Source organism: Papio anubis, chromosome 12 (assembly GCF_008728515.1).
Source record: "Papio anubis isolate 15944 chromosome 12, Panubis1.0, whole genome shotgun sequence".
In the NCBI taxonomy this organism is placed as follows: domain Eukaryota; kingdom Metazoa; phylum Chordata; class Mammalia; order Primates; family Cercopithecidae; genus Papio; species Papio anubis.
The window spans coordinates 70,742,931-70,755,154 of record NC_044987.1 but is presented as its reverse complement, the minus strand read 5'-3'; the positions used below and the strand labels follow the sequence as shown (position 1 = coordinate 70,755,154).

The 12,224-nt window shown below is 46.1% G+C and overlaps 1 protein-coding gene across 8 annotated transcripts in view; it reads left to right on the top strand.

Moving 5' to 3' along the window:
- The window catches only part of GALNT18 (polypeptide N-acetylgalactosaminyltransferase 18), a 361,437-nt gene that overhangs the window by 241,281 nt on the left and 107,932 nt on the right, over positions 1 to 12,224 (top strand). For all 8 annotated transcript variants that reach the window (XR_004177488.1, XM_017948635.3, XM_017948633.3 and 5 more), the window contains 2 exons: positions 9,040 to 9,223; positions 10,872 to 11,069. Coding sequence is in view for 7 of the 8 variants with exons in the window: in XM_017948635.3 (XP_017804124.1) it covers positions 9,040 to 9,223; positions 10,872 to 11,069 (382 nt within the window). In the remaining variant the exon portion in view is untranslated. The remainder of the gene's footprint in view (positions 1 to 9,039; positions 9,224 to 10,871; positions 11,070 to 12,224) is intronic.

The following is a 12,224-nucleotide window of genomic DNA, read 5'->3' as shown; positions in this document are numbered from 1 at the left end:
AGGAAGAAAGGGAGACTGCGTTAAACTTTGGTTAGAACCCAACACATTCCTAACTGGCCAGGTAAACATTTTTCTATCACCTGCCACAGTCATCTTCAGAGACCAGTTTTGACTAATTTTTTTTTAACAGGATACAACATCTTAGGGAGAATAAGCCATTTTGGCACTGATAAGAGGTTGTTTGTGGGTTTTGAGAGCCTGGCTTTGGAAACCCTGCTAAATTTGGGGTGCATATTCCTTATGGGTTTTGATGGCCATGAATGCCCTGCTGTGACACCAAAGAGTAGACTTTAAAACAGATGGATGGGGCCTATTAGGTGGTAAATCTGGGACTTTCTGTAACTTGATAAGGCTGAATTAATGCTTGCAGCTTCCCAGGAAGATTATAACACTGTGTGCCTGAACCCTGTAGCCTGAGTAAGGGAACTATTTAAGGCCATTCCAAATCTCCTTTAGTATCAATCGACTTTGAACAAGTGTAGCTATTAAATGAGCTGGACAGAAGTGTAGCTGTTAAGTGTAGCAGACAGAAGAATGAACCTCGGGGAAGACATTTGTAAACTGCAAAGCTTGTCTGGAGTGATCTTCAAGACAGAGGAATACACACAGCGATGCTGCCCGGAGCTCTCTGGGATCCCAGGTGCCCAAGTTAGCCTCACCATCATTCATCAGCAGGACCATCTGAGTCCTGAGCCCCGACTCCAGATTCTCCATGGAGGTGGGAACGGTGACATCTGTCTTTATTTAATATTTAGCATTCCACTTGATGTGATGTGGATGATCAGCTAGGTTTGACAACCATTGCATCCTTATAAATAATCTCTCTTTTAAAATGTGTTGACATAGCATTTGTGTTTCAGTGGCCCTAAATGGCTTCAGAGGAAAGCCAGTAAATCTTCTGATCTGAAGAAGACAAGCCACTTTTCACTTGAAAAGGAGTAAACACACTTTTAATCTTTAAATTAGCACCACTGGAGACAAGCAATCAATTGCACTTGTCAGTGGGAGATGGATTAGTGGGGGTGTGGGTGAGGTGTTCACACTCCCCTCCTGGGCAACTGGAGGCATGGAGTGGCAAAGCTATAATCCAGGCTGGGCTTTGAGGAACAGCATTGAGCTAGGAAGGAGGGGTGTGGCCAACGTGGGACAAAAAGCCATGTTTAGAACAGTCCCCAGCACCTGATTAACTAAATGAATAAGCATTAGCTATAAATATTGTTTGCATGGTGGTAACGAGGTGAGGGTCTTAAGTGGTGCACATCATATGTGCATAATATATCATTGTTGAGTGAATGAATAAAGGATGGATTGATTTGAAGTGACAGCTGGGAAATGACAGGGGACAGTCTAAAACATCAGACCCAAAGATGGTCATACAGAGAAACGAAAAGCAGCTGTAAAGGGAAGGACCCACAACTGAGGGCAGCAAGATGGAGCCAGTGAGTTTGGAAGAATGAAGAGAAAAACTACCTGGGCAGGTGTGAGGAAGTCTTTTTCAGACTGCATTTACGTCCTTCTGTTAAGGGCTGGAACCACACATATTTGGGAGGAGGTGCCTTTTTCTACTCCATTTTAAAGCCCACCATTTTATTTCAGTTGTAACCAAGGTTGGCCGATCCATCAGAATCTCACCAGGAGATCCTTGTATGAAATTCAGATTCTCTGGTCCCACCCCAGATCTATTGAATCAGACTCTTTGTTGGGATGGTGCTCGGGAGCCTATGATTTAAACAAGCTGATTCTTATGCAGGCCAGCTTCTTATACTTGGGAGGCAGGATAGAGTGTAGAGGTGGAGTATATGGACTCTGGGGACAGCCTAGTTGGATTTAAATCCTGTCTCCACCACTTGCTACCTGGATCACTTTGTGCCTTAATTTCTTTGTCTTCAAAATGGAATGATAATAATAGGAGCTATATCCTAGGTTTGTTGAAATGATTAAATGAGATAACATATACCAAATACTTAGAATAATGGCTAGTATACTATATTTACTGTTTTTTCTTTTATCCAATTAATGCAGAGATTGAAAAAAGAGAGAAATAGGGTCAATATTTTGAATTTAAGCCATCATACACACATCCATACACATTATGCGTATAGGTCAAGAGTTGAAAATGTAAATGCTTTCAAGAACCAGGCAAGTGTGAAGCAATTGGTGGGACCCATGGTGAGTTGGAATGTACAACTGTCTTAGTTTGGCTTTCCCAGAAGCCAGGGAGATCCTGAGAAAAGATTTGGGGCCAAGCTATTTATCTGGTAGATGATCCTAGAAAACTGATGAGAGAGTGGGCATGGGAGACAGAGAAGAGAAGAAAGCTAATACCATGGGCATCAGTGACATGGTACTGCTGTGGGGACCTGGACTCCATCATCCTGGGAACCACCAGGAGACTCGGAGACTCTGCAGTGTCATCCCACCTGAGAAGTGAGGAAGCTGGGTTATACTCATTTCCTATGTCTGTTGTAATGAAAGTACCACCATCTGGGTGGCTTAACCAACAGACATTTTCTCATGCTTCTAGAGGCTAGAAGTCTGAAATCAAGGTGCCAGCAGGACTATGAGGGGGAATCTGTTGCATGCCCCTCTCCTAGCTTCTGGTGCTTTGCTGGCCATCTTTGGCAGGCCTTGGCTTAGAGATGCATCACTCCAGTCTCTGCCTTCCTCTTCACATGACTTCCTCCCTCAGTCTGCATCCAGATCTACTCTTTTTATAAGGATACCAGTCATACTGGATTAGGATCTTATCCCACTGCAGTATGATCTTATCTTAACTAATTATATCTATAATGACCCTATTTCCAAATAAGGTCTCATTCGGAGGTATTAGGGTTTAGGGTTTCAGCATATGAATTTAAGGGGATACGATTCAACTCACCCATGGGGTATTCATGCCCCAAATCTTCCCCTGAACTGATTGACAACTACTTCTGTAGATGGTAACTCCACAGCATTTCCTACTTCCTCTCCCTCTCTGCTATAGGTTGGATGTTTGTCCCCTCCAAATCTCATGTTAAAATTTGATCCTCAATGGTGGAGGTTGGGCCTAATGATAGGCATTTGGGTCATGGGAGTGGATCCCTCATGACTAGATTAATGCCCTCCCTGGGATGGTGGGGAGAATGAGTGAGTTTTCCCTCTACTGGTTCCCATAAGAGCTGATATAAACAGCCTGGGGCCTCCCCACTCTCTCTTGCCTCCTTGCTTACCATGTGATCTCTGCATATCCTGGCTCCCCCTCCCCTTCCACTGTTAGTGGAAGCAGCCTGAGGCCCTCACCTGAAGTGAATGCTGACACTACACTTCTTACAAAGCCTGCAGAACCATGAGCCAAATAAACCTCTTTTCTTTGTAAATTACCCAGCCTTAGGTATTCCTTTATAGCTACACAATGGACCAATACTCAATTCCTGTGTCTCTCCTACCACATGCCTTTTAGACATCCAGTAGCATGGAAATTCTATAAGGGCTGTGTCTTAGTTTGAGCTGCTATAACAAAGTCCCACAGACTGAGTGGCTTATAAAAACAGACGTTTTTTATCTCAGTTTCAGAGGCTGGGGGTCTGAGATCAGGGTGCCGGCATAATCAGGTCCTGTTGAGGGCCCTCTTCCAGGTCACAGACTGCTCACATTTCATTGCATACTCACATGGCAGAAAGAGGAGAAGAGAGCTCCCTGGAGCCCCTTTTATAAATGCACTAATCCCATTTATGAGGGCTGCTGTGGTTCAAGTATTTCCTCTGCAAAATTTAGGTGTCACCAGTGTGAAAGTAGTAAGAGGTGTGGCCTTTTCAGAGGTGAGTAGGTCATGAGGGCTGCTTCCTTGTTCATGAGATTAAGGCTTTTTAAAAAGATGATTCTTGAAGCTTTAGGCTAGCTTGCCCTCTGTCTGCTGCCACTTGAGAACACAGCAAGAAGGCCCTTACCAGACACCAAATGCTAGCACCTTGATCTTGGGCTTCCCAGGCTCCAGAACTGTGAAGAAATAAATTTCTGCTCTTTGTAAAGTACTCAGTGTCAGGTATTCTTAGTTATAGCACTACAAAACAGACTAAGATAATAGCTCCACCCTCATGACCTAATTAATCTCCCAGAGGCCCTATCTCCTAATACCATAACATTGGGGGTTAGGATTTCAACATAATCAATTTTGGGAATAAATAAACACTCCGTCCATTGCAGACTGTCTTGTTTACAGTTATAATCACAGCAACTAGATCAGTACCTTGTTGAGGTATGATCAAGGCATGCCAAAGATTATTATTCCATGAAAGGACTAACAGTAAGTGTATTAGTCTATTCTCACACTGCTATAAAAAACTACCTGGGACTGGGCAATTTATAAAGAAAAGAGGTTTAATTGACTCAGAGTTCCACATGACTGGGGGCTGGGGAGGCCTCAGGAAACTTACAATTATGGCAGAAGGTGAAGGAGAAACAGTCACCTTCTTCACAAGGTGGCAGGAGAGAGAGACAGAGAGAGAGAGAGAGAGAGAGAGCGAGAGAGAGAGAGCAAGTGTGAGCGAGTGCAAGGGGAAGTGCCACACTTTAAAAACATCAGATCTCATGAGAACTCACTCACTATCATGAGAACAGCGTGGGGGAAACTGCCCCCATGATGCAATCACCTTGACATGTGGAGATTACAATTTGAGATGAGATTTCAGTGGGGACACAGAGTCAAATCATATCTGTACGTGCTCAATATTTGTTGAATGAATGAATGAATAAGTGAACTCTCCCTTCATTTCTATGTCCACAAAACCTAGAGAAGATGTGTGAAATGCTCATCTGAACCTTGAGGGAGAGATGAGGAGCTCTGCCCAGTTCTCTACAGCAAGCCTAGGAAGGCAGTTTTACAAAATGCCTGTGCACCTGCCTTCCAAAGAGCAAAGCCCCATTAGGCATCAACTTTCAGATCCTTTAGTTTCCTTTATGCATGAGATCAGAGTGTCCCATTAAGTGCTTAAATCAGATTAACAGCCTCTATGCCAGACCTTTCTAGCTCAGCCTGCTAGTAGTTGTGGAGCCAACCACTTTTTATAGAAGCAGTGGAAGGGGATAGATGAGGAGGGGAGAAGGGCTCTGTTTGACCACACTGGTGAATCCCCCGTGTTTCCTTGGCATCTAAGTCTGAAGAAATGAGAGCTGGCAAGCAGCCTGCCCTGAGCAGACCCTGAGAGGAAGCTCCCTGTGGGGATGTGGAGAGTGACCTGTGACCTCCCAGGAGTGAGTGGTGCTTCATCACTGCTTCTGGTAGTGCTGGTTTACAGAGGTCCCTCCGATGTCAGGAGATCAGGGATTTGTGGACAGTAGGAGAGCGCTGGAGTAGCAACATAAGCAGGATGACACCTGGCCCCATGCAGGGTGCAAATTGTATTTCTCTGTCAACATGGGCTATTGACAGCTCCACATTGACTCTAGATCTGAATCACAGCAAGCAGACTCCCTGCCTCCTCTTTCTCCAACACATTAAAACAAACACAAAATATACCTTCCCTTTTCCTTCCACAATTATGCTCCTGTCCTAACCCACCAAGATACTTTATTAAATATTATTTATAGAAATTAAAAATCAATTAAAGATAGCTTGCATAGAGAAGAAAAGGTAAAAGTCAATCAGGTTTTAAATTTGAACCAGAAAATCAAAGGTTTAGCAAAGATAGGGCAGCAAAAATCCTGATAAAATCTTTGTGATTAGTCATTATATTTGTCTTTGAGCTTCCTGGCAGCCTTAGCAAGAAGGCAAATATGATGGGCTGGGTACTTGTGTTTGGATATAAGAAAAAACACAAGTTCAACTCCAAAAACACAATCTTTGGAGCTAAGAAGTTCTGAGAGATATTATATGTGAACATGCATGTGTGTTTGTTTATGTGTATATACAATAGTTAATAGTCAATATATATAGTATACAATGGACAGTGTCTTGGAAAACAGTTTTCCAGTCAATGCAGAAGTACTTTTGAGATAGTTCTTTCTTGCTTTGGCACCTAACAAAGATGGAAAGAAAACATGAAAACCTAATTAAGTAAAGGTACTTTACAAAGACAGAGGCAGTATCATCTAGGGTACTTCAAGGCATTTTTTTTCTTCTTTGTTTTCTTTTTTGGATAGCAGTTGTTTGGTTGGGGCTAAGAGAATTCCCTCTTCTAATCAGCAGCACATGTTTGGGATGCAGCTGACTGGGGATGGAATTTTTTACTATCTGGTCCACCAGAAGCCTTTACTCCAGCTCAGTGTTGACAGAGCTCAGAGGTACAAAGGGGCAAGTAGCTCCTATAGGAAGCAAAGATTTTCATTTCTTGCTGCCACCCCTCAAAGCTCATTCTTCCTCTGACTGCATTTCCTGTGCATCAGGAGTTCACAATCTTATTTTAACCCCAGCACCAGACCAGAACAATAGACAATATTTATTATAGCCATTGTGTATAACAAACCATTCCAGAAGTTATGGTGTGAAACAACCACCATCCATTGGCCCAGAATCCTGCAATAAAGGCTGGGATCACTGGGCAGCCTGTCTCTGCTCTACACAATGGCTCTCCTGGTCAGTTGCAATCAGCTGGTGGCCCAACTGGGGCTGAAGGATCCACGAGGGCCTCACTCACCTGTCTGGGGCCTTTGTGGGGTGGCCTAAATGACTGGGCTGGGGAGGAGCCTGGCTGGAGCTTCCTTAGTTAGGGCAGCAAGAGAGCAAAAGCAAAAGGCTGGAACTTGCACAGGGTCCCTCCTGCTGTGTCTTGCTGTGTCAAAGTCCAGCTCAGACTCAATGTGTGAGGCGGCCACACAAGGATGTGAATTTGGAGAGGTGAAATTCATGGGAGACCATTTGGTAGCAATCGTCCTCAGCCTCCTCCCATCAATACCTTAGTCACAGTAGGTATTGACAGGAGTCAATTGGCAGGAGCCTCACCTGAGGGTTGAGGAGGCAGAGAAGGGGACAGGTATCCCTCTCATGGGGAAGGGTGGGAATTTATGTCAGGCCATTTGGTACTAGCCCAGTTCTCACTCCAAATTCTGTGCACTCAGCACTTAACTGCCCCCATCAAAAACCCAAATATCAGACTTTATGAGCTCTATTTAAATTTTTCAAAAAGGATATATGAGGAATGGACCTTGGAAGTGATAAAACAGTAAATGTTTTAAGAAGCCTCCTGGCAACGGTGCTTGAAGGCCTTGTAAGTGTGAGACACACTGAGTTATGCTGCTCTATGGCCAACGTCCTGACATTTGTGGGACAGTGGCCTCTTCAGGCAGCTGCAGACCTCAAGATTCAGAGATCTTGAGGTCATCTTCGTATGGACTGCAGTGAGATATAAAGCATGTCAGTGGCAGCCCAGAAGTCAGTCAAGTTTTCTCCAGGCTGGAATGAGGACACTGACAGCCCCCACCAGCCCTAGCTTAGGACAGGAGTCACACTGTTTAAAAGGATTACTTGAATGACAAGAAAGGCCATATGCTCATCACTTTTGCAGAAGCTGGAAACCTGGAAGGATTAGAAAACCACTGGGTAATGAAATCGGGGGACAAAAACATTTTGACATCCAAAGAAACAGTGGAAATCTTTAGAAAGGCTGATTAAATAAAAGTAAACATAAGATTCTTTGTTATCACTCAAAGCAGGCACTCATATGTGCACACACACACACAAGCACTTGCACGTGCACCTGCATCCACAGAGATGGGATGGAGGAGGCCTGACTTAGTAGCACCATGTAAAAATAATTTGTAAGTATATGTTAACAGTAAGCTTAATTTGAGACAAAAGTAATCAAAGTTGTTGTGACTTTAGATTATATTAATAGGAACATAGATTCTAGATTAAGGGAGGTGATTTGTTTCTTCTATTCTGTATAGCCCAGTTTACTTTAGAAGTATTAGGTCAACTTCTGCATAATACGAAAGGGTTCGAGAAAAACTAACTTAATTAGAGGGAAGTTTAACATGATTAGAGAATTTGAAATCGTGAGATATGCGGAAACACAAGGAGGAACTGAAGCTATTTGACCTAGAGAAGTCCTTAACAAGGACTTAAGAATGGGTTTCAATTCTAAAGCGTTGTTATGTGGAAAGAGGGACTTGATCTGTCTTCTGTGTCTCCAAAATAGGTCCCATTGGACTCATGAGTGGAAGATTGAGGGACCCTGGCATTTGGAGGTCAGAAGAAGGAAGAACATCTAATAGTTGAAGAGGCCCTCTAAGGAATGGATTGCATAGATTTCCCTTTTACTGCAGGGGCTGGATGATCACTCATCAGGCAGACAGAGGGGATTCACACCTTGGGATGGATGCTTGGTTCAAAAGGAACTTTAGAATTCTGTCCAACCAACTATAAGGGCTGTCATGGGCTCTTGCCTTAGCTGCTGTGGAAAACATAATGAATGCAGCTGCAGTGCCCTCTCTTGCTGAGGGGTTCAGGGGCTGCTGCTGAGGCCTGTTTCTGTTGCTGCAGGCCTCATCTGCAGTTCTGAAAAAGCAGAGGCATCACATGCTTAGCCAGGCCTAGGACCACAGGCAGCAAACCAACACCAGCTGTTCACATGGGCACAGCTCCTGGCCATCCACTTCCTAGAAAGATGGAGATCCAGGCAGAGAGTGGATCCTGGGCTGGGGTCTTGGCAGAGGGAGCTTCCCCTGGGGGTTATAGGAGCACCGATGGAGATGGAGACCACTAAGACATGGTTTGAAAGTAGACTGTGCCACTCACAAGCTGCATGATGCTGGAGAACTTGACTAATTCTTTTGAGCTACCATTTTCCCATTGGCTTGTTGTGAAGATTAAATAGACCGTGTGTGCAGTGTATATGACCCTGTGTATTGCTGAGCCTCAGGAAATACTGTATTCCCCTCTATGTTTCCCTTCAAAACTAAGCGGTGCTGGCCACTGCGGGGACCACTGAAGAAGACACAGGGAGGGGAATGGGCCCCCCAGCCTTTCTCTGGGGGTCAGTTCACCCTAAAAGAGTGACTGTTGTGATTGCCCCTTCTGCCTCCTGACCTCCCTCCCATGCTAAGTCTGCATTTTCTCCCTGACAGAGGAACTGAAGGAGAAGCTGACCGAATATGTGGACAAGGTGAACAGCCAGAAGCCAGGCTTCATCAAAGTCGTGCGTCACAGCAAGCAGGAAGGCCTCATCCGCTCCAGGGTCAGCGGCTGGAGGGCGGCCACTGCCCCTGTGGTGGCACTCTTTGATGCCCACGTGGAGTTCAATGTGGGCTGGTAAGTGCCCCTTGGGAGAGGAGGAGGAGTCCCAGTGGGATCTAGGGCTTCGACTCCAATAGTGCAAAGCATGCTGGGATCTTGGTCATAGCCTAAGAGATAATTCTGGGAATGGGTGAAATGTGGGTGTGTGAGTGAGCCAGGCAACAAGGCTGGAACTTTAGAGTTTGAGGTGTGGTAGAGGGGAGGGGGTACCCAGGGGTCAATGGGTCAGCACACAGTGCCTAATAGGCATGGTGACATCACATGTGACTCTGGCTGGCAGAGTCATCAGGGAAAAGGGTACATGCTAAGGGCAAAGCAGAGAGTGCCCAGCTAAGGACAGGGTTCCAACGTCTAGGAAAGGAGAGCTGGGCCAAACATGAGGCAGAAGCCCAGCCTCACAGCCAGGGCCAACACCAAGTGGGCAAAGGTGGGGGAAGATTGCCTAATGTTGTCACAGGTAGCCCGGGCTTTCCCACTCCCAGATCGGAGGTAGCACGTAATCTCAGATTCTCCCTATGGTGAAACTGTCTAAGAAAATCTTTCTTTCTCTGGTCAGAGCTGCTCAGATGCTGGGGGAAAGGGACCGGACAGAAGGCCCCAGTGGCTGCAACCAGCCAGGAATAGAGTGGCAGATGCAGACCTCCCTGCGGGGCTGGAGGGCACAGTGCCACCTGCTGTGTGTAACTTTGCCTGGGCCTGGAGACACAGGCTCTGGCGATGACCATGAGTAGCTGGGGCAAGTAGGTGGCCACCCTTTTATCAATATGCCTGTTGTCTCTGGGGTCTGCTCTGCTCCCCAGACTCCACAGTGCCAGCCTCTGCCTCCAGGGAGTGGGAGAGGAGGACACTTCAGCAGGCAGGGCGTGCACGCAGCCTGGCCTGGATGCTGCCATAACAGGCCCAAATTAAGGCTGCAACACAGTCCTTTTTTACAGCTGAAGTCCCTGCTTGCCATTTGTGACTATTTAAACAGAATTTTCTTTGGATTTATGGCCAGGATAGGAGAGGGACACTTACTATTTCAAGCTGATTTGAATAAACAGTTATACACCAAATGTATTATTAATGAGAAGCTTATCATTCCTGTCTGCAAACACATTACTCGCCTGGTGCCTGCAGGGGCTTCCCGGCTCCCTGGGAAAGCCCAAATGCCCCACCCCTCCTTGGGTGGTTGGGGAACCCTTCTGGGGGGTGGATGTGGCATAGCTGGCATCCCAAGGCAGCATCGCATGGTTGGCGGATGTAGGTTTGTTCTCACCTCCTAGTCTCTGCCATCCTCATCTGTCTTTTCCTCCAGATTGATACATAGAATTTTAGCAAAATCAAAGCCCAAGGTGAAAGCTTCTTCTGGACCCTCAGATCTATTTCTTTCTTCTCTTTCTTCTTTTTTAAGTCTTGATTTTTTTTTTCTAATGGAGAAAGGGAAAGTGAGCAGGAACAAGGCTGGCTGGAATAAGAATCTCTCAGCTCAGCCGGGAAATCCTCAGGGAACGGGAAGTTGAACAGGGGCTCCTTCCCAGAAGGCAGTGCACCTCTCCATCAGAGGAGATGGGCAGGCTTTCCTTCCTCTTTCTGCTGGGGAAGGACCTTCGGGAGATGCTACTCTGGATATTTCCACCTTGGAAATGGTTACCCCCTCTCTGGCTGTCTCCTCTCTGCCCAGGGCTGAACCTGTCCTCACTCGCATCAAGGAGAACCGGAAGCGGATCATCTCGCCGTCCTTTGATAACATCAAATATGACAACTTTGAAATAGAAGAGTACCCGCTGGCTGCCCAGGGCTTTGACTGGGAACTGTGGTGCCGCTACCTAAATCCCCCCAAGGCCTGGTGGAAGCTAGAGAACTCCACAGCCCCAATCAGGTAAAGCAAATCTTTACCTGTGGGTCTCTCTGCTTTGACCTCCAGGCTAGGAACCCCCTACTGGCCCAATGCTTAGTCTCCAACTTGAGCCCCATCGTGGGGATGACAGGGGTAGGCAGGGTTGAAAGGAACTGCAGTCTGATCTTCAGTCACTGCCATGGGCTCTGAAGATCTCAGAATCCATTCACAGCCTCAAAGTGACCCATTTCCACACATCACTGTGTCTGGGCGCCAAGAACTGTGGTCCAGATTGGGGATCCAGAGTGATGAAGATTTGGTTCCGACTCCCAAAAGCCTGGAGTCTAGTGAAGACAGACAAAATCGCTGGAATAGGAACATTATTCTACCTTGCAGGCAGAAACTGCATTGAAAGTGGAGAAATGCTTTTCAGAGGATAGCATTTTCACTTGTTTTTGAAGGCGAGTAGAAGATGGCTAGGTTGGGGAATGGACGTCCATATGCAAAGTTCACGAACACAGAGAAGGTTCGAAGTGACTAGAAGTGGGAAGCCAGCCAGCAGCCCCAGGTAGTGAGGGTGGAGGGGCTGAGAGGCAAGACCAGACCCCACAGGACAGTGTATACCTTGGTGATATTTGAGTGTTATTCTGTAAGACTCAGACAAAAGTGACTTCATACTGTATTTCAAAGGTCCCAAGTTCTTTCCTGCCTTTGCTGCCATCTTCCTGGACTCATGAATGACTGCCCTGCGCAGTCTTAGCTTTTAAGGTTCAGGACACCTCCAACAGCTGTCTCCACTAGTTTTTATTTCTGTCTATGTTTGTTTTTGTTTTTGTTTTTGTGGTGGAGTCTCACTCTGTCGCCCAGGCTGGAGTACAGTGACGTGATCTCAGCTCACTGAAGCCTCCGGCCCCCCCGCCTCCCAATTCAAGTGATTCTCCTGCCTCAGCCTCTCAAATAGCTGGGATTACAGGCACCTTCCACCGTGCCTGGCTGATTTTTGTATTTTTTAGTAGAGACAGGGTTTCACCATGTTGGCCAGGCTGGTCTTGAACTCCTGACCTTGTGATCCACCTACCTCTGCCTCACAAAGTGCTGGGATTACAGGCGTGAGCCACTGAGCCCAGCCTATTTCTGTCTATATTGATGATACAGTGGGTATCTTTATGCTCCCTACAAAGTTCTGCCCATTACAAA